We start from the raw sequence: 27,621 nt of genomic DNA, 5'->3' as shown, positions 1-27,621 counted from the left end.
GCTCTGGATCGCATCACTGAGTCTTCTTCCCCAGGGGTCCTCCTGCAGGGCCAGCCTCTCTGACCCAGGGCAATGAACCCCATCCACAGCCTGGTCTTCACACTGCCCTTCTCACTGCCAGCCGTCCCCTCCTGCTGGCCTCATCCATCCCCTGCTGGCTGCTTCTGAGACACCACCACTCTTAGGATGCTGAGTGCATCGACGCACTGGAGCAGTAACACTGTCGGCATTTGAGAGCTGCTACCCTTCTCTGCAAAGGGCCCAGCCCTGCAGACCCACATGCATGGGAGCAGCCCTCGCCCTATTCTCCAGTGGGACTACTCCCCGAAAGAGAGTCGCTGTGCTGGACCCAGGCCTGGTAGTGCGTCATGCACAGCGGAAGGAAGGGGAAGGTGTCAGAGGTTCAGGAATTGGACTGTAGAGGTTGAGCATGGAGAGGAAGGCTGGCCCCGTGGCTAGGCCTTACCTTGAGAGCCAGATGACCAGGATTCAGTTCCCAGCTTTGGTTCGCTCCCTGAGTGAGCTTTGGTTGGTTGCTGTGCCTCTGTTCCCGTCTGTAAAACAATAATTATACCTCGTAGAGAGCATCAGTGGCTCTCAACACGTGGCATAATTGTTGTGCATTTCCCTTGCACCGCCATGAGGCAGGACAGGACTAGCATCCCCACTGCACAGAGGCTAAGTGACTTGCCCAGGGTCACACCAGAGGCCTGTGACAGCCCAGGAAGTTCACCACGGGCCTCCCATGGCTGAGGCTGCTACCCGAGTACAGCTCTTGTGCATGGGAGGGTGGGGCATGAGGATAAGTCTCTTCTGGATTGAGGGGCTCAGATATGCTGGTCATGGGGGCCAGGTACCCAAGATAGCAACAGAGCCTGAAAAAGCAGAAGGAAGGCTGCCCTTCTCAAACCAGGTCACTGACACCCCAGAACTCAGCCCCCTAGAGACTCACCATGCTTGTTGCGGTGAAGGGGGGCCCAGGTTTGCATGGAATGGGTGCCCTTTACTGCTGAGCTTTGTAGGCCAAGGTTCAGGGCAGATGAAGCAATGACTGGCAGGGTTGTGAAATCTGTCAGGGAGGATGTGGTTTATAGTTGCACTGTGCAGATCCTGGAGTCCAGATTTCCCCACTGGGCAGCAGGCACCAGCTGCTCCCAATGGTCTCCCCAGCCCTGTACGGTGCTTATGGAGAGCTCCCTGTGTTCCCAAAATGCCTTTCACACTCATGGGCCCACAGTGAACAAGTGAAGGAAAGAACCTCCAAGCCTTAGACAAATCCTCCTTTTCCACCCTTGGAGCTGGGGGCCTGATTTCCCCCGCCCTGTGGTCTCTTGGGACAGATCAGTGATGGCCACCTGCTAGTCACACTCCTTGTTCCCCAGGGACACATCTCCTAGCAGGCCGAGAGGACAGCCAGGGCTGCTCTATCCTCTCCTCTTGGCCCAGGGTGACTGGCAGTTCAGGGGGGTGAGATCTTACCACTGCAGCTACACCGAGAGGATAAGATCAAGGTGCCTCGTATCGCTATAGCTTATTCCTCTTATCTGTGCTGAGGCAGGGCCCAGGAGCAAGGTGTGGCTGTGGACAAGCACATGGTCCTGGCTTGGCCTGGGCCCACCACTGGCACCATCCGGGTGCAATTCCAAAGTCTGCTTGGGTCAGTGGCACATTGCAGGGCTGCTGAAGGCCCCTGCCCCTGCTGGGCCATGGCACCCACTTTATTAACCCCACATGGGACATTTGTTCTGGGCTGTAGTATTGCAAATTCCTGAAAATAAGAACAACTGATAATCATTGTAAAGCACCGAAGAACAGCAGGACATCCAGCTGTGCCGAGCACGTTCAGGGTACACCAGAGACAGTTTGGGCTACAATGAAGATCGTTTGGCTTTTCAGAGACAGTGAACAGGGGTCCCAATGGGGCTCACAACCGAAACTGACTTTAACCTCAGACTCTGGCCCCAGCCCTTCCCCGCTCTTATCCTCTGCTGCCACCACATGGCTATCTCCCTGCAATAAAACCACTGTTGTTTCTCTGCAGCCTTTATTCAGTGATGTTGGTTTCCTCCTCCAGCCCCATCCCAGGATCTGGTGCCGCTGTGGCCATGAACACGGATCAGCTGCTGAGCTGACTCCGAAAACCCAGCCACAGGGACAGGCAAACTGCCCGCGATCTGGGCTTGGGCAAGATCCAGGGAATACCTGGGGGCGGGAGAGGCCGGCACTGACTAACGGAGACCTGGGGGTGAATCCTTCTGGGCTTGGAGACCCAGCCACCCTGGCCTCCCCAGGGTGACCCCACCAACACAAGGCAACATGGAGGCCTCCTCACTTTGGAGCCCAGAGGGTCTGTTCTTCCTGTCCGGGTCCCTGCCTCTAGCCCCCCAATGCTGCCAGACTGGTCTGGCTGGGAGACGCTGGTGTGGAGATGCAAGGAGCAGGGGAAAGCTGGAAGGCAGCAGGGAGAGGGACCACACCAAGGGGCCCTTCCTGCTCATGGCAAGTCGCCCTATGTGCCCCGCCCACCAACGCCCCTGAGAACCTGTCCCTTGGGGAGCCAGGCCGAATGCCCGGGCCTGGCAGATGGCTAGGGTGGAGTTGGAGCCAAGAGGTTCTGTGGCTCCCAGGCAGTGACCCCTGGCTCAGAGACCTGGACCCCAGGGGTAGGGGGGTGGGGGTGGAGCAGTGGAGATGCCACCTCAGCACTCTGGGAATAGTCTAATGATGGAGAAAAGAGGAAAGGTGCTGCAGGAAGAACCAGGGGTCCTAGGAGCCCAGTGCAGACTGAGCGCCCACCCCTCCCCTGCCCACCATGGAGGCAGCTAGCAACGGGTAGATCCCTTCCACCCGAGACTGAGGGATATAACCCAGGAATGAAGATGAGTGTCGCTACAGGGGAGGGAAGCAGGACAGGGTGGAGAGGCTGAGAAGTGGCAGGTAAGGTAAAAGCACTGGCTGGAGGCTGTAGTGGGGAATGCGTGTCCAGGTGGGGTGGCCCCTCAGTAGCAGGGGTCTCCATTGGGTCCTGGTCACAGCACAGGGGAACTCGGGAAGCTTTAGGGTCTCTAAAATCTGCTATTTAACAACCCCATTAATGTGCTTTCCCTGCGTTTGGGGGCAGAGGGCTCTGCTTCCCAAGGGTCTCCCTTTCCCGCCATCCCCCACGCACACCAGGAGAGCGGGGCTTGCCCTGGAGGGTGTCCTGATCAGAGCTGGGAATGCTCTGGGCATGGCTGGCACGGCACAGCACCCATCAGTAGGTCTGTGGTGTCAGGATGAAGAGTCGGTCCTCTTCCCTGCGGATCCACTTCATGAGCTTGTTGACGGCGCTGACAGCGGCTGCCTTGGTCCCCAGGGGGCTGTAGCACACGTAGAGCTCGAAGGCACTGGTCACCTACGGAAGGGATGAGAGCGAATCCCAGTCAGTGCCTGGGCACAGAGCCTACCTCCAGATGCCAGGAAGGGTCCGGAGGATGGCCAAGCGATGAGGTCACTAACTTAGGAGATGGGGGTTCAATTCCTTGCCCTGTTACAGACCTCGGCCCAGATCATGTAGTCTCTCTGGCCTGTTTCCCCATCTGAGCAATGGGAAGGGCAGCACTGCTGCATGGGTGGGTAATGAAGATATGTACATTAGAGACTGCAAGTGGACAGGGCTTTCTACCTCCTAACTGGGGAGCAAAGGTTGTTGGCACGTTTCCATAATCATCATTGTCCATTCTACTTATGAAAGTTTAAACCCTGTAAGGGCCATCCCTTCCCCCCAGGAGCTCCCTGGATTTGTACTAAAAACCGATGGATTTAACCTTTCCATCCCAGGCAGATGCTCAAGTTATGCCCACTCATGCCATATACTAGCAGCTACTTTCCTAGAACGCAGCAGCCCTCACCTCTAACATGGAGATGAGGCCTGTGGAAAGGCCTTGCTGCACTGCATATTGGAAACTATCTCAGCTCAGTATGGAGCATTGCATGCTGCAATGGGTACATGCTGCAATAGGTGCATCCTGGCACATCAAGGACCCCGACAAGGCTAGGGCTCTCCCACAAAAGCCAGAGCAGGGGGCAATCCCAGGCTTGCAGAACAACACTAGAAGTCTCCTGCCATGTATTCACATTGTATCACCATGGGGTCCCACAGCATCATTGTGCTACAACCTAAAGGTCACACAGCTGTTGTGTGAGGATGCACGCTAGAGATGGCCTCTCAGAAGAGCAGCAAAAGAGTACGGCAGCAAAGAAGAACGTTGACAAATTGGAGCGAGTTCGGAGAAGAGCCAGGAGGCTGATTAAAGGATTGGAGAACCTGCCTTATAGTGAGACACACAAGGAGCTCAATCAATTTAGCTTAATAACAAAAGGGTGAGGGGGTGACTTGATCACAGTCTGTAAGTACCTAAAAGGGGGACAGATATTTAACAATGGGCTCTTCAGGCCAGCAGGTCTAACACAGCCCAGTGAGTGGAACTTGAAGGTAGGCAAATCTAGACTGGAAATAAGGTGTACATTAACAGTGAGGAGAATTAACCGTGGGAACCACTTACCCAGGGTTGTGGTGGGTTCTCCATCACTGACCATTTTTAAATCCAGATGGGATGTTTTTCTATAATATTTGCCCTAGTTCAAACAGGGATAATTGGGGGGCAGTTTCTACAGAGGGGGGCAGACTAGATGGAATCATCTATGAAACCCCTGGTTACCTGGTACATCATGGTTGTCACTGTGTTGCAAAACCATGGCCATTTGGAACTCTGTGATGGGGCAGGGCTGGAACTCAGATCAGCCTGCCTATGCCAAAAGCCCAGGACTCTGCCACTTGAACTAAAGGAGATTCCCCTGAGCAGCAAACAATATAGGGCTTATGACACACCTGAGCAGTTCTTATTTTCTCTCTCTCCCCAGGTATTTCCCAGGCACTTATCCTAACAGTGTGTTGGTATCCAGGTTCCATGCAGAGGAAATTCCATGCAGAGGACAGTTGAACATACACGCTAACCAGATCACTTCAGTGTACTCTAGCTCTCCTATCTCAGCTTGTTACCCCCATTATGGCATATTGGTCTTTGCCCCCTCTAGTGGCTGGTCCTAATAAGAGGAGAAAAGTCTACTACCACTGACAGCACTAGTCCTTTAGCTCAAATGACAGAGGCTTGGCTGGTCCATTACGACCTCTCTAGATGTGGGGCAGCTGATGGAAGGATGAGTGGTTCTTACCCAAGCCAGGAGATTTTCGCTGGGTCCTGTGAAGTAGATGTTTTTCAGAGGGCGGGAGGAGTTGTGGGCACGGCTGTGCAGGTACTGGTATAGCTCCAGCAGCCTCTGCTTCTCCTCCTCGCTGACATAGGGAGCCTCAATCTCAGGGCTGGAAAAACAAATTGCCCTTTGATTAACCCCCCAGAACATTAACCTGACCAGGGTAAGCTCCACACAACAGAGCAATGGAACTTCTTGTCCTCTGGGCACCCCCTTGGGTCACAGAAAGCTACTGAGCCCAGTGGGAAGCATGTGCAGACCACCCACACACCTTGCACAGTGATGGAGATCACCAGTAGCCAGCATAAGAACGGTCATAGTGGGTCAGACCAAAGGTCCATCAAGCCCAGTATCCTGTCCTCTGACAGTGGCCAATGGCAGGTGCCCCAAAGGGAATGAACAGACAGGTTATCATCAAGTGATCCATGCCCTGTCACCCAATCCCAGCTTCTGGCAAACAGAGGCTAGGGACACCATTCCTGCCCATCCTGGCTAATAGCCATTGATGGACCTATCTTCTATGAATCTATCCAGCTCCCTTTTGAACCCCGTTATAGTACTGGCCTTCACAATACCCTCTGGCAAGGAGTTCCAGAGGTTGACAGTGCGTTGCATGAAAAAATACTTTCTTGTGTTTGTTTTAAACCTGCAACCTATTAATTTCATTTGGTGGCCCCTTGTTCTTGTATTATAAGAAGGAGTAAATAACACTTCCTTATTTACTTTCTCTGTTCCACTCATGATTTCATAGACTTCTATCATATCCCGCCTTAGTTGCCTCTTTTCCAAGCTGAAAAGTCCCAGTCTTATTAATCTCTCCTCATATAGAAGCCGTTCCATACCCCTAATCATTTTTGTTGCCCTTTTCTGAACCTTTTCCAACTCCAATATACCTTTTTGAGATGGGGCAACCACATCTGCATGCAGTATTCAAGGTGTGGGCATACCATGGATTTATACTGAGGCAATATGATATTTTCTCTCTTATTATCTATCCCTTTCTTGATATTTCCTAACATTCTGTTCACTTTTTTGACTACCACTGCACATTGAGTGGATGATTTCAGAGAACTATCCACAATGACTCCAAGATCTCAGCACCCACCTGTGTCTGCCAGCTCCTTGCAGGTGACTCTGATGGAAATTGCACACTAGCTGGCACCTGCCTGTCACTGCCAGCTCCTCTCAAGGAAACGCTTGGACCCAATGAAGGACCCAGCATGAGGAGTTATGAAGAGCAGCTAGCCTGCAAAGTGAGGAAGAGCATGTCCTTCACCACTCCCTGTCTCTGGTGCAAAGAGGTCTGGGTAATGTAAGATGCAAATGAACACACAGGCCTTGCTTGATCACTGCAGTGGAGCTCTTCCCAGTGTTTGCTTTTTGCCAGGATTTGCCATGGAGGCCTCTCTATGCCCCCCCAGTCCACACCAGTCTTCAAGCCACACACAAGGGGACCTTCCAAATGGCACTGCCCTGGAAGCCTGGCAGCTGTTCCTAGACCAGAAACAGAGGTCCCTGAGAATCAGTGCCACCCCCAATGAGGGACAGTCCAGGCTGCTATCCAAGGAGCACTCTGGGCCCAGCACGGGTCTGGGGGATGGGTGTAAGTGAGCCCTCCAGAGCAATCCATTAGGAAGGCGGCTGCAGTTGGAGTCATACACTGCAGCCTGGCTGGGTGTTCCCCCTCCCATCATGCCACCAGTGACGCAGCTCCCCGAGCTGGAGCAGTGCTGGGAGCACTAGTGCAGACAGGGTCTAGACCCACTGGCACCAGCTGCCTGGAGCCTGGCCTACCTTGGCCGGCAGCAGGAAGCTGCACTGGTGGGAGCAGCAGTGGGAACATGAGGCACCTAGGCTGGTGCGGTGGGTGTCTTCTCCCGAGCACCAATCACTGTCAGGGTGGGGAAGCTACTTCATGAGCTCCCTGACTCTGGCTGCTGGGCACCCCCTTGGAGCTGCCACCCTGGAGCCCTGTGCCAGGCCTGCAGGGATCCCCTCTGCACTGAATGCCCCCCACAGCCCACTACTCAGGGCACACCTGAGAGAGATCCACTCTACCCCACAATGACATACCCCAGGGCTTCGTGTATCCCTGACTTGCCCTTTGGTGCACGAGGTGCCGCGTGTGGCTCTAATATAAGGGCAGCTGTAAGCACAAGTGGTGGCTCTGGGGCACCCCAGGATCTGGCAGGCAGGGAAGCACCCCTGGCTGGCACTGATTGGCATGGCCACAGCTGGGAGCTACCCCTGTGCTCTGATGGGCACAGAGCAGCCCCAGGGACTCATCCCAGCCGTGCGCGCTCCCCTCAGCTCCGTGTCTGGCGATGGAGACTATGCCCGCCTCGACTCACCTGGTGAAGAGCCCTGAGCTCTTGGATTTGTAGATGAAGTGTCGTAGGTCTGGGATCCCCACCTGGGAGACGCTGTAGAAGGGGGTGCGCAGTGCCTCCAGCAAGGCATGGGACACGCCACGCTTCCGCAGGCGCTCCTGGAAGCGGCGCTTGCAGTCGGAAATGGTGAAGAAGTCCTCACGGTCGGTGGAGACCAGGAGCAGACACAGGTCCTGCTCCAAGTATGAGATGTGGGCATGGAAGAAGCCACTGGAGTTGAACTTGGGTAGGCAGATGGGAGTCCAGGCCTCACCCTCACGGAAGGAGGAGGAGGAGCTTATGAGGTTGAAGAGTAAATGCAGGTCAATGGGGTGCAGGAACTGGTCCTTTCTCCTCACCAGAGACACTAGTTGGTTCCTGGACAGCAGGATGGAGAACACCAGGCTTTTGGCCTTGGCCTGCTGGAGGCAGGTGCTCACGGTGTCTCTGAGCCCTGCTGCCATCGGCAGGCTGCGCGCGGCACCCATCAGGAAGCTGGGGTCCCGAGCCATCAGGTCCAGCAAGTTGTCGGTGATGCGCTCAGAGCCCGCCAGCAGCCTGCGCAGGTCATAGTTCTGCTTCTGCTGGAAGATGTGGTTGAGCTGGGTCCAGGTGACCAGGCTGAGGATCTGGTAGTAGATGTAGAGGAGCTCATGGGCGATCTCCTGCTCCGACTGCCGCGTCCGGGCCATGGCCACCAGCACCAGGGGGCTCCGGCGCACAAAGACCACCTTGTAGCCATCTGCTCGGCACAGGAGGAAGAGAGAGGGACACATCAGCCCAGGGCAGCACACCGCTGGAAAATACCAGGGAGCTCTCGTGGCTCCGGAGGGTCAGCAAATGAGGCCATGTCTGTGCTACAGGCACTACAGTGTCAGAGCTACGTTGTCATAGCTATGCCAGCACAACCCCGTAGCACAGGCACAGCCTACACCAACTGATGGGTGTAGGAACACCACCTCCCTGAGTTTGGTGGGTAGGTCTTCTGTTGGCCTAGCTGCATCTACACCAGGGGTTAGGTTGTCGTAACTATGGGAAGCACCATAGCTATGACGACCTAACCCCTGGTGTAGACGCATCTAGGCCAATGGAAGACTTAGCTACCATCTCTTTGCAGCTAATCAACCTACATTTTCAGTGTCAGTCAGGCCTGAGAAGCAAGGATGGCTGCCTTGCAGTGAGGTGGACACTGAGGGTAGGCTCCTCCAGCAACCCAGTGCTCCTGGACCTCGCTAGGGAAGGGAAACCAAGCACTTCCCCTGCACTGTGTCAGAGCCACGGGCTTTCGTATGCCCTTTCCAGGGAGACACCAACACACAGGACCCTGGTCTCCTCATCTGCCTCCCTCTGTAACCATCTCACAATGCCCCCAATTTGCACGCACATTCAAAGCACTCACCAACAGCAGATGACTGGATTCACACATGCAGCTGTGGTAACTGCACTTGCAAATCAGGCAGCTGTGTGTGCAGCTGGAGGCTGGGCCCAGTGCCTGCCCTGCTCCCAGGACAGCAGTGAGCTCCTGTCCAAGCTGGTGCTCCAGCCGCTCTGTGCAGCGGTCGTCAGCGGAGCATCACGTCTAAGATCCAGCTAATACCCCCCGAGGCAGCATGTGCCCTCAAGTGGCCCCTGCCTGCAATGGTACCTGCATGGATAGACCTGATGGCATTCTTCTCTGCCTCCAGGAAGGACACCAGGGCCATCATCACTCCCATGGTGCTGGACAGCGCCTCCTCTGAGCCGTAGCGGGAATACACCGGCTTGCCCGCCTCGCTCAGCACGAACACATGCTTCTGATGCATGCGCCAGGCTTCCATGGTCACGTCCTCATCCTCCTTCTCTGACCGTGCTGAGTCCCTCCGGGCCGTCTGTGGCGAAAGATCCATCTCGTTCTCCTGGCTCAGCCTCATCTCCTCCTCCAGGTCTAATGCCATGCCCGTCAGCTGTGTGCTGAGCTCACTGAAGTCCTTGCTGATATGTGCCATGCTGGTCTGGTCTGCCTGGTCCCCTCGCCCTTCCTCAGGGCTCCTGGACGCAACGTCTCCATCCTCGGGGCTTGTCAGGTCCTCATAGGACCGGGTGTGAACAAACATTCCCCCCTCCTGGCCTGCCCCTGGAAACCAAGACACCGGAGAGCTTTAGCCTCTCCTCTCCAGTGCCAAGATGGCTGCTCTAAGACAAGCTAGGACAGTCAGCTGGATGGTGGGGAGAAATAAGCCAGACCCTGGGAGACACCACCACAAATGGAGGGGAACCCCACTTGAGCCCTGCAGGACCAATAACAAAGTCAGGCTCGTGTGTCCCCATCCCCCTGCTAGAGAGAGGCCCCAAGTCTCCGAACCCCACCCTGTGCCAGAGCCCCATCTCTGTAGCAGAGCAGGCCAACTCCTAAAGCAGAGCCAGCACCTCTAATGCCTGCACCCAGGGCCCGGCTGGCTCAGCCATCGGGCTGTCCAGGCACCTGCAAAGAGAAAGCAACATGGCTGACCGAAGAGCCTAGCAGTCCTCTGACTGCTGCCACAGAATGGTGCTGCCAGACCTATCTGTGCCCTACTGGGGCTGCGCACACAAAACCCCTGCACCCCTGGTGATGCTGGCAGGCCAGATACCAGCTTTTTTCCAGGCTGCAGGCTTTAGCTAAGAACTGACAAACTCATAGCTGAAGACCAGACCACTTCACCTGTATGGTAGTTTTGCTCAAAAGAGGTATTACATTCTTATAAGACATTGGGTGTTTTGACTCTGTGAAATGCTTGTAAGTTGCTGCCTGCAATAATCTCGCTTGCAATGTCTGTATCCCAGGCTATAAGAAGAGAGGTAAGTTTTATTTTATAACTTTGAAAATGTTTGCTCTGAACTTGTGAACCCAGGCACAGGAATTGTCCCCCCACCCTTCCAAAATCAGGTGGGCCATCAAGAAACATCTCAATCCAAAGGATTAGTTAACGGTCCTATCCGCACCTTGGAGATGCTACCTGCAAGGAAGCTTGTCCTGTGGACTTGGAAGCTGAATGAAGAAAATAAAACCAAGTCACAGGAAAGTTTTCCATCTTTTTGGCTGTTTGAAATCTGAAGGGACAGAGACTCTTAAGGCCATGTCTATGTAAGCAGAGTCAGGATGAGCTCCACCCTGACATCTGGTGGTGAGGTGTTGCAAGTTGTGGAAAAGAACTTCAGGGGCTGATCTCATTTGCATAGGCACACCCACCCCACCTAGAATGAGGCCATAACTGCCCAAATGGTCACTTTGGCTGTTGTGGGATCCCCAGTGTCTCTGTTACTGGGGCGGGAAGAATAAATTGTTATTACCCGTATTATGGGAACTGTGCTTGGAACTGTACTTGGCCTTTTGTTATGATGGAGGGACTCACCATCAACTAAGTAGCACTCGCTAGGCAAGGGACATGGGTTCCAAAACTCTGTGAATTGAGAGAGAGGCTTGAGACAGGTATTTGTACCTGGTGGTGTAGGCCCCTTTGTGAGGGCCTGAAACACCAATTGTACCTCTGTTTCTCTCTACTGGGGAATGTCAGAGCTAATTTTGGGTCTATTAAGAGTCTTGCTACAGGTACTGTGCTGAATTCACTTTGGCCTTATGGTGCACCAGCACTAAGGCTCCCCCTACCATGAGCTGGGATCACTGAGCACTGTGTCAAGTAGTGGGGAGCTGGAAGATCTAGAGTGCAGTGGTGCTGTTTGTGGATAGGCTGGTGGAGTGTTCGTGGGATGGTGAGGGGAGCTGTGCAGGGTGGAGCTGATCGTGAGACAGCGGTGTGTTCATGAAATGGCGGAGAGAAGTGTTTGTGAGATGGCAAGCTGTGCAGAGTGGAGCCGGTTGTGGTGGAGCGGAGCCCTGTGGGGCAGTCAGCTTCAGGACACAAAAGGTGCCCCTTACCTCTTTCCCCCCACACAGGCACATTTTAGCCAGACTGGGGAGCAACACTCTGCAGATGAACTTTTGAACTCTGGGGCTGGACTTTTTGAACTTTGGGTGATTTGTGGATTGCTGGACTCAAGAGACCTTCCGGTTCTGGGACTCAAGAATTCGAAGGAAAGGATGTGGCCTAATTTTCTGGGGTGGGTCTTTGCTCATGGTTTGGTTAATGAACACTAGTTGTGGTGTTTCCCCAATTTAACGCTGATGTCGTTTACCTCATGTTATTAAAGATTCTCTGCTACACCAAGACTCTGTGCTTGCGAGAGGGGAAGTATTGCCTCTTTGAGGCACCCAGGGGGTGTGTAAGATTTTCCCAGGTCACTGGGTGGGGGCTCGAGCCAGTTTTGCATTTGCTTTGATGAGAGGGAACCCCTGTGTACTGAACCCGGCCCTTGCTGCTATCAACTTGGCCTGGCAGAAGGGTTACATCTACGTGACCACTTTTGTCAGTATAACTTATGTCGCTCAGGGGTGTGAACAAAACACACCCTGAACGACATGTTACACCGACAGAAGCGCCATTGTGGACAGCGCCGTGCTAGTGGGAGAGCTTTTCCTGTTGACACAGCTACCACCGCTTGTGGAGGTGGTTTTATTATGTCAACAGGAGAACTCTCTCCCACCGGCATAGAGCGGCTAAAGAAGCACTCTTACAGCAGCACAGCTGCATTGGGACAGCTGTGCCTCTGTAAGCTTGCTAGTGTAGACATGGCCTAACCTGAAGCCAGAGATCCCCAGGGGCTGCCTCTTGAGTCCACCCTGAAAGAGATTTTGAATTGACAGATCACTGCAACTCAGTCGCTCTTAGGATTAGATGGTAACTCATTGGTGTGGATATATTCCCTTGCTTTAACCTGTAAATAACTCCCTTATACCTTTTTCCTAGTTAATAAACCTTTAGCTTGCTAATGACAGGACTGACCAGAGGCGTTGTCTTTGGAGTAAGATCTAGGGAACCAACTGATCTGGGGTAAGTGACTGGTCTCTTGGGACTGGGAGCAACCCAAATGTGTGGTGTGATTTTTGATGTAAGTGACCATTTATCACTAAGTCCAGTTTGTCTGAGTGGCAGGACTCTGTGACTCCATGGTGAGACTGTGACAGTGATCCAGGAGTTCACATTTTTTACTGGCTTGGTGAAATCTGATTATAGACCAGACCACCAGCTTGGGGTGTCTGCCCTGTTTGTGACTGTCTGTCCTGAGGTCGGCACTCACAGTCCTGAGCCTCTCCAGACAGTGTGACCACCACCTCCTCCCCCTCCCATCCCAGCACAAGCCTGGGGCAGGCGCCTTGTTTTATGGCCTCTCTTATCTCTGCTCCGGAGCTGTGGGGAGACTTTAGTCTGGGCTGGGGAGGCAGGCACCCTGCCAAGGCCATGCAGAGCTGTGATTTAGAGATGCTGCCCAAGGCATAACACAGGGGACTGGGCACAGGGCAAGGGAACCCCCAGCCCCTGCAGCCTTTGCCCGCTGAGCCAGCCCCAGCACTGGGGATTGGTGGAGGGAGCCTTGGCCAGCCCCTGCAGGGAGCGTGGAGCAGGGGGTGACTGAGCAGAGTAAACCAGCCACCAAGGGCCCAGATGGCATGCTCCTAGTGGGGTCCCCTCCCAGTGGGCACGACCTTGATGTGGGGACCGAATGACAGCCCTTGTGATGCTGTGACTCGCACATTTAAAGGGCCAGTGCTGCACCAGGGCAGTAACTTGGTTTTTCCCATAGATCACGCCAGACTCCATGGCACCATCCCTCACCAGGGAGTGCCCTCTGCAAACCGTGCTATCTAAATCCCCCCGTGGGCTAGGGGCGGGCACAGATTGTTCCTCACCCCTCACTTGACAGCCAGTCCAGCAAACTCCCTGCAGCCCAAGCCTGCATTACCCTTTGCCTGAGGCCCCTCTGTCAGGAGGTTTCCTGGAGCAGCAGTGGGGTGGGTGCGTTAAAAGGGCTGGCAATGCGTCACCACTGGAGCTGCACTGCCAAGGTCCCAGAGGAAGGGTCGGGCGTCCCCAGCCGGAATGGAGCTCCTTGCTGCTAGGCCTCCCCCACAGGGGCCTGCTCCCCTCAGTGGAACCTCAGGAGCAGTCAACATGGATTCACCAAGGGCAAGTCATGCCTGACCAACCTGATTGCCTTCTATGATGAGATAATTGGCTCTGTGGATATGGGGAAAGCTTGACTTTAGCAAAGCTTTCAATATGGTCTCCCACAGTATTCTTGCCAGCAAGTTAAAGAAGTATGGATTGGATGAATGGACTATAAGGTGGACAAAAAGTTGGCTAGATCATTGGGCTCAACGGGTAGTGATCAATGGCTCGATGTCTAGTTGGCAGCAGGTATCAAGTGGAGTGCCCCAGGGGTCAGTCCTGGGGCCAGTTTTGTTCAACATCTTCATTCATGATCTGGATGATGGGATGAATTGCACCCTCAGCAAGTTCCCAGATGACACTAAACTGGGGGGAGAGGTAGATATGCTCTCTGGGGGGAGGAGGGTAGGGATAGGGTCCAGAGTGACCTAGAAAAATTAGAGGATTGAGCCAAAAGAAATCTGATGAGGTTCAACAAGTACAAATGCAGAGTCCTGCACTTAGGAAGGAAGAATCCCATGCACTGCTAGAGGCTGGGGACCAACTGGCTAAGCAGCAGTTCTGCAGAAAAGGACCTGGGGATTACAGTGGACGAGAAGCTGGATATGAGTCAACAGTGTGCCCTTGTTGCCAAGAAAGCTAACAGCATATTGGGCTGTATTGGTAGAAGAATTGCCAGCAGATCAAAGGAAGTGATTATTCTCCTCTCTTCAGCACTGGTGAGGCCACATCTGGAGTACTGCATCCAGTTTTGGGCCCCCCACTACAGAAAGGATGTGGACAAATTGGAGAGAGTCCAGTGTGGGGCAGTGAAAATGATCAGGGAGCTGGGGCACATGACTTATGAGGAGAGGCTGAGGGAACTGGACTTGTTTAGTCTGCAGAAGAGAAGAGTGAGGGGGGATTTGATAGCGGCCTTCAACTACCTGAAGCAGGGTTACAAAGAGGATGCAACTCGGCTGTTCTGAATGGTGGCAGATGACAGAACAAGGTGCAATGGTCTCAAGTTGCAGTGGGGGAGGTCTAGGTTGGATATTAGGAAACACTATTTCACTACGAGGTTGGTGAAGCACTGGAATGGGTTACTTAGGGAGGTGTTGGAATCTCCATCCTTAGAGGTTTTTAAGGCCCGGCTTGACAAAGCCCTGGCTGGGATGATTTAGTTGGGGTTGGTCCTGCTTTGAGCAGGGGATTGGACTAGATGACCTCCTTAGGTCTCTTCCAACCCTGATATTCTATGATTGTCTCAGCCCCACCCCCTCCGGCAAGTCACTCCATGGGGAAAGCTGACCTCTCTAGCTCCATTCCACCGTGCCCATGGTGGTGAGACACCAACCCAGAATCCTCGCCACTGGGGTCACTGCAGGTCCCCTGCCCTTCACAGGCCTGTTAGTGCCATGGTTCTGGACACGTTCGCAACACCCTATGCTCACTGTCCTCTTCTGCAATTCCCTGCTTGCTGATTGGCTGGAGCATCTGATCTGCATAACAACTGCACAGTTAGTTCTCATTAACTATAGAGGGCTTGTGGGATGCTGTCTCGCCTATAAATCCCTGGGCTGGATGGCTGCCCCACCAACCATCCCACAGCAAACATGGCAGCCTTGACTTCTGACATGTGTCCCCGTTCCATCACAGAGCTGTAACGTTATTGACATAAACTGTATGATCATTGTTGCAATCACTGTTATATATTTGCAGCAAATATTGTACAAAGGTTGTCAAGTGAGATGTCTATGGAAAGGTTGTAGTTTGCTGGTTATGATTATCTGTCTGTATGTGTGTATCATTTTTGTATTTGAATTTATGAATATTGGCTATGTACTTGTATCTCAATGTGTTTTGATTCTAAGTAGCCTCAGTGAATCATTTGGTCAGCTTCTTGAGAAAGACTATTCTCAGTAAGCACCTAATCAAGAAACACTTAAATGACCATGGACTTTGGGAGACGCCAATCCACAGCTGAGCTTTCCTGGGAACGTTCAAACTAACACGTAAACAATGGCGTCGGCCTGCAAAAAGCTGAATCATTCATGGACATGTGATGTGCCCAGGTGGCTACAAACTCCATTTTGTTACTGTGATTTTGCAAGGAGAACAAAGGGTTTCTGCCCACAAGAGAAAGAATATAAAAGGCCCTGGAAACCCCTCCATTTTATCTTCAATCCTGCTTCTTACCTCTGGAGGAACTTTGCTAAAAACTGAAGCTCTGAACAAAGGACTGAATGACCCATCCAAGCTGTGGATGTACTCCAGAGACTTGATTTGAACCTGCAGTTTATTCCATCACTGTTACAATCCTGAACCAAGAACTTTGCCATTACTGTATGTAATTGATTCCATTTAACCAATTTTAGCTCTCATCTATATTTCTTTTTATGAATAAAACTTTAGATTCCAAAGGATTGGCAACAGCGTGATTTGTGGGTAAGATCTGATTTGTATATTGACCTGGGTCTGGGGCTTGGTCCTTTGGGATCGGGAGAACCTTTTTTCTTGTACTGGGGTTTTGGTTTTCATTACCATTCGTCCCCATAACAAGTGGCACTGGTGGCGATACTAGGAAACTGGAGTGTCTAAGGGAATTGCTTGTCTAAGGGAATTGCCAGTGGGGTGAGACCAAAGTCCTCTCTGTTTGGCTGGTTTGGTGTGCCTTAATGGCAAAGAAAACGCAGCCTTGGCCTGCAACTGCCCTACTCTAAGCAATTTGTCCTGAATTGATATTCTCAAAGTAATGTCCCATCAAAGGCTGCATCGTTACACCAGCCAACCCCCATCATTCCACCCAGGATATCTCATGAAGGAATTCACTATGTGGGATCAGGAGGGGACAGGGTAGAAGGTCAGGCGGCCATTTTTGTTGTAGGCATGACTTGGGGCGCCAGTCAGAGTGAGAGATCTTCCCAGCTGTGGAGTCGGGCCCCTTCTCCTGATCTGTTCCCAGGTGGAGAAAGCGGCTCAGTTATGATGTCTGTTCTAATCCCATAGCAGCTTCAGAGCAAGGATGGTGACTCTTCCCCATGCTGGCTCCAGGGTCACTCCCAATTCTAGCTCTGCCACCATGGGATCAGTGGCACTGGACACTTTTAATAGTGGAGGTGCTGAAAGCCTGACCCCTGTCTGTTTCTCCCCCTCCCCCCAGATCTGGGGCTGGGAGCAGGGGGCCATATCTCCCAGAAAGGGGAAAGTGGTCAAGGCTGGTGCGACAGCTGGACGCAGAGGCGGGGCTGGCAGTGGAGCCCTGTGTGCAGGGCCAGGGGGAGCAGAGCCCCAGAGCAGGGCTGGCAGCTGGGATCCTGGGCGCAGGGTGGCAGGCACTCCCCACACCCCTAGTTCCCGTGCCTATGCATGGGACAGCTTAATCCATGGGGATAACGTCACGTGATCAGCCCGGAGACGGGCCCTCACTCACATCATTCCTGCTGGTTGGCCTGTGCGCCTGTCCATCGTCCCAGTCACGGTACCTCAGCTAAGGTGGCCTGCTCCTCCCAGTCTCCTTCCCAAGCTAACCCGGGAAGTGGAAGAGGAAGTTGTTTTCGCCCTCTTCCCCCCGAATACAGCAGAGCAATCACACAGCTGGAGTGAGCATGGCCCCTATGAACCATGCAATAATCCCCTGCCCCTACCTGGTTCCGTGCCCTGAACCAGCCCTGGGGTGGGGCTCTCCGACCTCTCCATGGGTTGCCCATCTGTTGGCACCAAGGACCCGTTGGGGACTTCCCAGCCTTTCTTCTTGTGAACATCAGCAGCCATTCTTCAGCGGCTGGCAGCGACCTGCACACAAAGAAGACTGTCAGCACTCCACATCCAGCTGCTCTCTTGCCTGGTCTTGCTGCTCCCCAGCATGGGCAGACGGAAGCACCACGTCATAGTGAGCATCACATCAGAGCGGTGGTGAGGGGGGAAACCTAACCAGGAATGTCTGAGTGGGATGACAGGAGCAATGGGGAATGGGCCAGAGGGTAAGTAGCTCAGTTCTCTTTGATCATGGTCTGGAGCTCATTAGGGGGAGGTAACAGCTGGGTATGTCTCTGGTAGCGCATGGAGCAGGAGTGTAAAAGCCATCTCTGCACCACCTATCCATCGCAGGTGGGACACATCTACAGGAGGTACCTCTTCTACGCCCAGGCTGAGATTACATCTGCGTTACTCAGCCATGGGAAGGGCCTGGAGTTCTCTCTTCCGTTGTGGGAGCCATGCCACAAAAGGGACAGTGGTAGATGGGGGCAGGTCCTGGGGAGGGTGACAAGGGAAAGGGCACGTCCTCTGAGAAGCCCTGACAAGCTTTCAATGGGGGCATGTGGAGCAGAAGCCTTGGGACGATCCTTGGAGCGCTACTGGCTGCTTTGGGCCAGAAGGGCCAGTTGGAGGAGCCGAGTGGGGAAGAGTGGTCAGAGGGAACAAGACCCATCCCTCATTAATGGGGCTGGTCGGTCTGAATGAGGGGACGTGATGGCTCTAGAGATCCTCAGAGCAGTAACATAATGAAAGCGGGTGGGAGCTGGGTGGGAAGGGTGAGAAGCTGGCATAGGGAGTTAGTCAAGCATGGCTCATTCAGTCACTTCCCCATGGCTGGCCCCAATCCCGACCAGACTCCTGAACCAGCTGCATGCCAGCACCTCACCGGTCCAGTGGGAGAATGTGGGCAGGAGGAATCGGCGTGGAGCCTGGAGCCATTCTGGTGTGAGAATTTCTCCCCCCCAGCCCCCCCCCGCTTCCTCACTCACGCTCCAAAAGGCTTGGCTCTCATGAGGAAGAGCTCCCCACACTGCTAGCTTAAGCAGAATCCATCCCAGCCACTCACTCGCTGGGGAGTGATGGGGGAGCACAGAGGAGGCCAAAGAGATGGGTGTCCTGTCCATGCCCACCCCTGCCCCCCTTGTTCTTAGGCCTGTCACTAGCACCATCCCACCACTGCTACTGATTGTTTTCTTGGTGTCAAGCAAAGATGTACTGAAATGGCTAGAGACAAGGCTCAAACTCTGACAGGAGCAGGGTGGCCTAGTGAATTGAGCGCTGTAGGGGGGCTCAGAAGAGGCAGGCTCTTGTTCCTGGTTCTGCTGTTGGGTGACCGCCCTTGTGCCTCAGTTTCCTCATCTATAAAATGGGGATGATGCTGACCTTCTTTGTAACACACTTTGAAAGCTAAAGATAAAAGAGCTCAGCCTCCTTGACTAGACCTTGAGCAGAGCTGAGATTTTGGTCACATTAGCATTCACCGCCTAATTCTCCTGACTCAGTTGGGGTGAACAAAGCTCCTGGAAAGGCGTCACAAAAGCTGCTCTAATACCGGCAGGGTTTCTTCTCTTCCACAGTCCCATTTAATTGATCCCATTGGTTTTCTCTTTCTAGGGCCTGAGGCCAACTCACTGGTCCCCTTGTTACTTGTCCTGGGTTTGGGTTGAATTCACCTCTGTGCCATGTGAGTGCCTAGCCACCATTCAAACCACACTGGAGTCCTGTGACACTAGCCCATGCGCTGGCTTCTCTGCCCAGAGAGGAATGGCAGTCTTTCCTTTGCACTGGCACTGCTTCACCTCTCCCTGCATTCGGTGTGTGTATTTGAAATGGATAAAGCACAGAAAAGAGAAGGAGTGGCTTAGCCAACTGAACAATAACGATACTTCGCTTTTACCTAGTGCTTTTCATCGATAGATCTCAAAGTGCTTTAAGAAGGAGGTCAGTACCGTTATCCCCATTTTACTAATGGGGAAACTGAGGCACGAGGAGGGACTGACTGGCCCAAGATCAATCAGCAAAGCAGTGGCAGAGCCAAATATTAGTCCCAGGCCTCCGGGGTCCCAGTCCACTGAATCACCCTGCAGTAGCCTGTAAAGTTGCTAGCAGTGATAGTCTATCTCATTGGATAGCGGGGGTTTCCCCCCAGAAAACCTGCAAGCCATTGTCACATAAAAAGTTGGATAACACACCAAGTGCAGCCTACAAAAGCAATGCCATGTGTGACCCTCAACTTTGTTTTCCCTCATGGTGCAATAAGTTGTTTTTTAGATTAAATATGCTCATGTTTGGCCACCATTTTTCATAACTGATAGTTCATCTGTCAGCAGAACCTGGCCCATGAAATCTTCAGAGAAACCCATGGAGAATTGGCCACTCTGTCCTAGGGCTTCAAAGAGGACTGAGGCCACAGGGTTCCCTCAGCTTAGCTGCCTTTATTCAGAACGGCCATCATCACCTATTCCTCTTACCATGAGGGAAACCAAGCTGCCTTCAGGGGAAAGGTGGACCTCCCATGCTGAGGAAGAGAAAAGTACTGTGAGGAACAGGTGAATGGAGACATGGGCAGCCTGTGGCCCTCGGAGAACAGTGGGAGACCACAGCTGTTTTGAAAGTGGGCAGATTTTTGTGGAATTCTCTGAATATTATTATTCATCCAGCCTCCTTATCCAGTATGGCCAACCTCAGGAGAGCCAAACTCATGAGTGGACCCCCACATACCATGCGGTTGGCCCCCCAAATCATGGGACTTCAAAAACATCCTCAGACCATGGTTCCCAGCCTGTCTTTTGCCTTTCTAACTTCCCTCCATTCCTGTGGCGCTGCATGTGTGATCCTTTCAGGTTGACAAGGCAACCTCCAGCACACACTGAAATACACGCCTCCCCCTGGCTGCTCAGAGGCAGCCCCCACTTACCCTCTCCGCACCCCTCAGATGGGGAGCTGCCATCCCGTGCCTATTACTGGCTTGACTCCCCGTCCTGGGCTTTGCTGCTCCCCGGGGCTTTTCTCCTACCTGGATCCCAAGGCAAGGAGAAGTGCTGAGGCAGCGGGAGGCATTGCTGGTGGATCCAGGGCCTTGGACCCAGCAGCAGCTCTTCCCTGATTACCCCCTCCATTGCCTCTTGCTGCCCTGGACCCCCTGTATGTGTCAAACCCTGTGACTCCCAATCAGTTCATGAGTGTTGGCTTGGCAACACTGATATTGCCTTCTCTTGGCTGCCAGGAGGGGACTCCCCTCACCCACCTGGTTGGGGGACCTGCCAGGCTGTCCCCTCCATCTGCCTCCCATCACTGTCCTCTGCACCCCCCAGCCTGCCTCCTGTCCCCACATCCCCCTAAACCTGCCTCCTGCCCTGCCCCCCATGCCTGCTCCCCATCATGCTCCCCATCCCCCTTTCACAGGGTCTCTGCTGCTCCTCACAGGCTCTTTGGCCCATCCACCCCCCTGAGCCATAGACTGGCAGCCATGGGCCTGTGGGCATAGCGTCAATCTAACTGAAAACAGTGGGAGGGAGCAGCCAGCTTTATTCAGGGCAGCTTTCCACTCTCATGCAGATAGCCTGTAGGGAAATGGAGGCCCCATTGCCAGGAATGGGAAAAGGTGGCCATTTTGAATGAGAGAAAATTCATGAGTTGGTGGCACGCCTTTCATCATATTTCCATAAGACACATGTGACAGGTTGAATCACAGAAACCCCCTGGGAGCTGCCACCTGATGTGCCCAGACTACTTCTGCTCCTGCTTTTTTCCTGCCCTGGCAGCTTAGGACTTCAGTGCCCTGCCTGGTTTGAGCTAGACCTGCTAGCCTGGTGCAAACCCAGACCCAGGTCTGAACCACATTCCCTAACAGCTGTAGGCTTAACTGAAAGCAGCTTACAGAAGTGTTCCTGTCTTTGACACTCAGATGCCCAACTCCCAGTGGGGTCCAAACCCTAAATAGATCAGTTTTACTCTGTATAAAGCTTATACAGGGTAAACTCATAAATTGTTCGCCCTCTATAACACTGATAGAGAGATATGCACAGCTGTTGGCCCCCTCTCCCCCCAGGTATTAATACATACTCTGGGTTAATTAATAAGTAAAAAGTGATTTTATTAAAAACAGAAAGTAGGATTTAAGTGTTTCCAAGCAGTAACAGACAGAACAAAGTGAATTACCAAGCAAAGCAAAATAAAATAAAACCCACAAGTCTATGTCTAATAAAACTGAATACAGACAAAACCTCACCATAGAATCATAGAATATCAGGGTTGGAAGGGACTTCAGGAAGTCATCTAGTCCAACCCCCTGCTCAAAGCAGGACCAATCCCCAATTAAATCATCCCAGCCAGAGCTTTGTGAAGCCTGACCTTAAAAACCTCAAAGGAAGGAGATTCCACCATCTCCCTAGGTAACGCATTCCAGCACTTCACCACCCTCCGAGTGAAAAAGTTTTTCCTTATACCCAACCTAAACCTCCCCCACCGCAATTACTCCTTGTTCTGTCATCTGCTACCACTGAGAACAGTCTAGATCATATTGCTATTGCCAGAAGACTGTGGCGGGTGCCAGACACCCCGCCGCCGAAATGCCACCGGCGAGAAGCAGCAGTGGCAATAAATGTCGCCGCCGAAATGCCGCCGAGAAATGACAATGCTTCTCAGCAGCATTTCAGCGACGGGGTGTCCTGTGGGCGCACAAAAATGCCCCGGCAGGTGCCATGGCACCCACGGGCACCGCGTTGGGGACTCCGGTCTAGATCCATCCTCTTTGGAACCTCCTTTCAGGTAGTTGAAAGCAGCTATCAAATCCTCCCTCATTCTTCTCTTCTGCAGGCTAAACAATCCCAGTTCCCTCAGCCTCTTCTCATAAGTCATGTGTTCCAGTCCCCTAATCATTTTTTTGCCCTCCGCTGGACGCTTTCCAGTTTTTCCACATCCTTGTTGTAGTGTGGGGCACAAAACTGGACACAGTACTCCAGATGAGGCCTCAAGTCCCTGGATCTGCTGGCAGTGCCCCTACTCATACAGCCCAAAATGCCGTTAGCCTTTTTGGCAACAAGGGCACACTGTTGACTCATATCCAGCTTCTGGGGATTACAGTGGACGAGAAGCTGGATATGAGTGTGTGCCCTTGTTGCCAAGAAGGCCAACGGCATTTTGGGATGTATAAGTAGGGGCATTGCCAGCAGATCAAGAGACGTGATCGTTCCCCTCTATTCTACTTTGGTGAGGCCTCATCTGGAGTACTGTGTCTAGTTTTGGGCCCCACACTACAAGAAGGATGTGGAAAACTTGGAAAATGTCCAGCAGAGAGCAGCAAAAATTATTAGGGGACTGGAACACATGACTTATGAGGAGAGGCTGTGGGAACTGGGACTGTTTAGTCTGCGGAAGAGAAGAATATGGGGGTATTTGATAGCTGTTTTCAACTACCTGAAAGGGGGTTCCAAAGATGATGGATCTAGACTGTTCTCAGTGGTAGCAGATGACAGAACGAGGAGTAATGGTCTCAAGTTGCAGTGGGGAAGGTTTAGGTTGCATATTAAGAAAAACTTTTTCACTGGGAGGGTGGTGAAACACTGGAATGCGTTACCTAGGGAAGTGGTGGAAACTCCTTCCTTAGAAGTTTTTAAGATCAGGCTTGACAAAGCCCTGGCTGGGATGATTTAGTTGGGGATTGGTCCTACTTTGAGCAAGGGTTGGACTAGATGACCTCTTGAGGTCCCTTCCAACCATGATATTCTATGATTCTATGATTCTATGAACTGCCGCTTAGCCAGTCGGTCCCCAGCCTGTAACCGTGCATGGGATTCTTCCGTCCTAAGTGCAGGACTCTACACTTGTCCTTGTTGAACCTCATCAGATTTCTTTTGGTCCAATCCTCTAATTCATCTAGGTCCCTCTGTATCCTATCCCTACCCTCCAGAGTTTCTACCCCTCCTCCCAGTTTAGTGTCATCTGCAAACTTGCTGAGGGTGCAGTCCACGCCATCCTCCAGATCATTAATGAAGATATTGAAAAAAACCGGCCCCAGGACCGACCCTTGGGGCACTCTGCTTGATACTGGCTGCCAACTAGACATGGAGCCATTGATCACTACCCGTTGAGCCCGATGATCTAGCCAGCTTTCTATCCACCTTATAGTCCATTCATCCAGCCCATACTTCTTTAACTTGCTGGCAAGAATACTGTGGGAGACTGTATCAAAAACTTTGCTAAAGTCAAGGAACAACTCATCCACTGCTTTCCCCCATCCACAGAGCCAGTTATCTCATCACAGAAGGCAATTGGATTAGTCAGGCATGACCTGCCCTTGGTGAATCCATGCTGATGGTTCCTGATCACTTTCCTCTCCTCTAAGTGCTTCAGAATTGATTCCTTGAGGACGTGCTCCATGATTTTTCCGGGAACTGAGGTGAGGCTGACTGGCCTGTAGTTCCCAGGATCCTTCTTCTTCCTTTTTTTAAAGATGGGCACTTACATTAGCCTTTTTCCAGTCATCTAGGACCTCCCCCAATCGGCATGAGTTTTCAAAAGGTCATGGCCAATGGCTCTGCAATCACATCCGCCAACTCCTTTAACACCCTTGGATGCAGTGCATCCAGCCCCATGGGCTTGTGCCTGTCCAGCTTTTCTAAATAGTCCCAAACCACTTCTTTCTCCACAGAGGGCTGGTCACCTCCTCCCCATGCTGTGCTGCCCAGTGCAGTAGTCTGGGAGCTGACCTTGTTCGTGAAGACAGAGGCAAAAAAGGCATTGAGTACATTAGCTTTTTCCACATCCTCTGTCACTAGGTTGCCTCCCTCATTCAGTAAGGGGCCCACACTTTCCTTGACTTTCTTCTTGTTGCTAACATACCTGAAGAAACCCCTCTTGTTACTCTTAACATCTCTTGCTAGCTGCAAATCCAAGTGTGATTTGGCCTTCCTGATTTCACCCCTGCATGCCTGAGCAATATTTTTATACTCCTCCCTGGTCATTTTGTCCAATCTTCCACTTCTTGTTAGCTTCTTTTTTGTGTTTAAGATCAGCAAGGATTTCACTGTTAAGCCAAGCTGGTCGCATGCCATATTTACTATTCTTTCTACACATCAGGATGGTTTGTTCCTGTAACCTCAATAAGGATTCTTTAAAATATAGCCAGCTCTCCTGGACTCCTTTCCCGCTCATGTTATTCTCCCAGGGGATCCTGCCCATCAGTTCCCTGAGGGAGTCAAAGTCTGCTTTTCAGAAGTCCAGGGTCTGTATTCTGCTGCTCTCCTTTCTTCCTTGTGTCAGGATCCTGAACTCGACCATCTCATGGTCACTGCCTCCCAGGTTCCCATCCACTTTTGCTTCCTCAGTTCCAGTAAGCTTCCTTTTACAAACTAATCTCCTTCTAGTCCGGGTCCTGCAACCACTCACGCCCCCTGTAGTTACTGTCTTTTGTTCCAGTTTCTTTCAGATATCCTTGGGGGTGGAGAGGCTCTCTCTTTAGCCAGCTGAAGACAAAATGGAGGGGTCTCCCACGGGCTTAAACAGACTTTCTCTTGTGAGTGGAGATCCCCTCCTCTCGCCTATGCAAAGTCCAGCTCCAAGATGAAGTTCTGGAGTCACCTGGGCAAGTCACATGGCCATGTATGTCTCACAGTTTTTACAGGCAGAAGCCATTGCCCACATGGTAACTCGAATGTCTTCAGGAAGACTTCTTATGTGGATTGGAAGCTTCCAACATCCATTGTTCCTTAAGTGCTTCTTAATTGGGCATCTAACTTTGCGAATTCCTTTCTCCAGGAACTGACCAAATGCTCTACTAAGGTTATTTAGAAATCAAGCCAGTACACGGCCAATATTCATAACTTTGAATACAAAAATGATACATGCATACAAATAGGATTAATAGATTCAGTAGATCATAACCTTTACATAGATATGTTACACGGCATATGTAGCATGGAACATATTCCAGTTATGTCATATATATTTATGAGCATATTTCCATAAAGCCGTCACAACACGTACAAAACCCCATCCCAAACCACTAGACTCATGAGCTAGCAATAATGTCAGTCCCATCGAACAAACAGCTCTTCAGAGTAAAAAAACAGCCCATGATCCTGGGATGAAACTCTTCCAGTGTAGGCTTTGCAGAATTCAGTGTTAACGTCTTTCATGACGCAAAACAAAGGTCACTCACAGGGCTCTACATTTTTTAGAGGACGCAATTTAAAATTCCCAGAATGGCTTTCTCATCAGAAAACTCCAGCTCCGTGGTAGCCTGTCAGGTTCCTGACTCCTGGGAAAGATCGGTAGCCAGTTCTGGCTGGCTTCCTGCACTGGTGGGCAGCCGGCGCGCTCAGCTCCCCAGGCTACAGGCTGAAAGATCTGGAACAAACTCCTTTTGGAAATTCCACGTGGGACAGACATTCTGGTTCTCTCACAGCTCCAGTTTGGCACTTTGGGCCATAGACCAAAGCCCACTGCTGCTTCACAGGTGTTGCAATTGCACCATTTGTGCAAGTCTCCCTCATACAGCCAATGAAATTGTCACATGCAAATTAGCTATAGAGTAACAGTTGGTGATTGGTTGAGTTACCTCTGATGGGGTCTAAATTAGCTGTTACCACTCAAGAAAGAGATCTTGGAGTCATTGTGGATAGTTCTCTGAAAACATCCACTCAATGTGCAGCAGCAGTCAAAAAAGCAAACAGAATGCTGGGAATAATTAAGAAAGGGATAGATAATAGGACAGAAAATATCATGTTGCCTCTATATAAATCCATGGTACTCCCACATCTTGAATACTGTGTGCAGATGTGGTCGCCCCATCTCAAAAAAGATATATTGGAGTTGGAAAAGGTTCAGAAAAGGGCAACAAAAATGGTTAGGGGTATGGAACGGCTTTCTATATGAGGAGAGATTAATAAGACTGCTGTAAGAGACAACAGTTCCCAGCATGCCCTGCTCCCACACGAGCCGAGCATGAAGCGTTGGATGCTGGGACTTCTAGTCTTCAGGTGCTACAGTTCATAATAAAGATGCATTGGAGTCACCGGCCCCTGCTCTGGGTTGGGTACGCTCTCTTCTTCTGCTGGAGGGAGGCTGTCCCTGCAGGGCTGCTTTCGCTGCACCCCAGATAGACCACCCCCCTTATCATCATTACTATGGTGAGCGTTGCAGGGACCTGAGTTTCCTGCCTTACTTGGGGTCCAATTGGATTCCCCCCTCCAAAACAGGATTCTGTCCCACAATGAAGTTGCACGTAAGCAAGGTCACTAGCATGTGACAACCCCAGGGGGTCACATCCACAGCTTACACCTGCTAACTCAGCATGTAGTGATGCTTTGCACAGAAGACCCTCCCCCAGCCTTGCTGGAGGGTGGTGACCCATCAGGAATTGCCATGCTGCAAGACAGCCTGATTTGTGTTGGGCCACAGCCAGCATGATGTTGGGACATGACTTGGGCAGCCCAGGCCTGTCACTTAGCTCTGAAACGTTTCTGCTTAGGCTGGCAAGATGTCGTTGGGCAGCCAGATTTCAGCTGCAAGTGAGGTGAACAGGACCAATGGTCAGATGCAAATATTTAAGTGAGGCTGACGCCAGGTGAGCCCATGGATCCCACACGTGGCTGCAGAGATCAAGTAAGAGCATGGGCCACTGAGCACAGTGGCATGGTTTATGTTTTCACATGCAGGAGTCACAGCACAGCAGTGGCACATGAACACATGGGGGGGGGGGTCTGAGCTCACTGAAGTCATGGGGGCAGGCTCAAGACCTGTGGGTAGAATTGAGCTGCCACCTTTAACACTTTAAATGATTGGGGCCTGCCTTATAGCGCCCCCGTCTGGCTGGACCTAGGCTTGCAATTGCTGGGCCAGTGCCCTCCCTGGGGGAATTCTGCCTTAAACCTTCTCAATGAGCCCAGGGAAGGTGGTTTCTATTTGTTTTATTGCAAGTCTTCTCAACAAACAAGATCAATCTTCCCCACCTCTGTCCCTCATATCTGTAAGTGCATCACCCCAAAAGCTCCTGGCTCTTACCTCAGAGCCTTGTGGTAACAGGACTTCCCACAGTCTGGCGCTGTCCATTTGACTCTTAGAGCAGTTCCACCCAACAGTTGCCGCAGCCTCTTGCAGGTATTGCAGCCCCTGCTCCATTTTCTGCTCCTCCTTCTATGAGAATCAGCCAGTTAAGGCGCAGGTCTCTTCCCAAGTGCAGCAGCAGGGCTAATCAGCCAACCAGCTACTGGCCTCTGATCTCAGTGGGGTGGTAG

At 52.1% G+C, this 27,621-nt stretch overlaps 1 protein-coding gene across 1 annotated transcript in view; it reads right to left on the bottom strand.

Annotated features, from left to right (window-relative positions):
• Window positions 1-1,739: 1,739 nt before the first annotated feature.
• MON1A (MON1 homolog A, secretory trafficking associated) overlaps window positions 1,740-27,621 on the bottom strand; it is a 32,097-nt gene continuing 6,215 nt past the window's right edge. Inside the window, exons 2-6 of the mRNA XM_084635004.1 lie at window positions 17,272-17,419; window positions 9,268-9,735; window positions 7,605-8,364; window positions 5,215-5,362; window positions 1,740-3,394 (exon numbers count right to left, since the gene is read on the bottom strand). Coding sequence (XP_084491130.1) covers window positions 3,254-3,394; window positions 5,215-5,362; window positions 7,605-8,364; window positions 9,268-9,735; window positions 17,272-17,398 — 1,644 coding nt within the window. The 5' untranslated portion in view covers window positions 17,399-17,419 and the 3' untranslated portion in view covers window positions 1,740-3,253. The remainder of the gene's footprint in view (window positions 3,395-5,214; window positions 5,363-7,604; window positions 8,365-9,267; window positions 9,736-17,271; window positions 17,420-27,621) is intronic.

Source organism: Lepidochelys olivacea (assembly GCF_965140295.1).
Source record: "Lepidochelys olivacea isolate rLepOli2 genome assembly, chromosome: 7".
In the NCBI taxonomy this organism is placed as follows: Eukaryota; Metazoa; Chordata; order Testudines; family Cheloniidae; genus Lepidochelys; species Lepidochelys olivacea.
The sequence above is the reverse complement of the archived record's forward strand: the minus strand, read 5'-3'. Positions and strand labels throughout refer to the sequence as shown.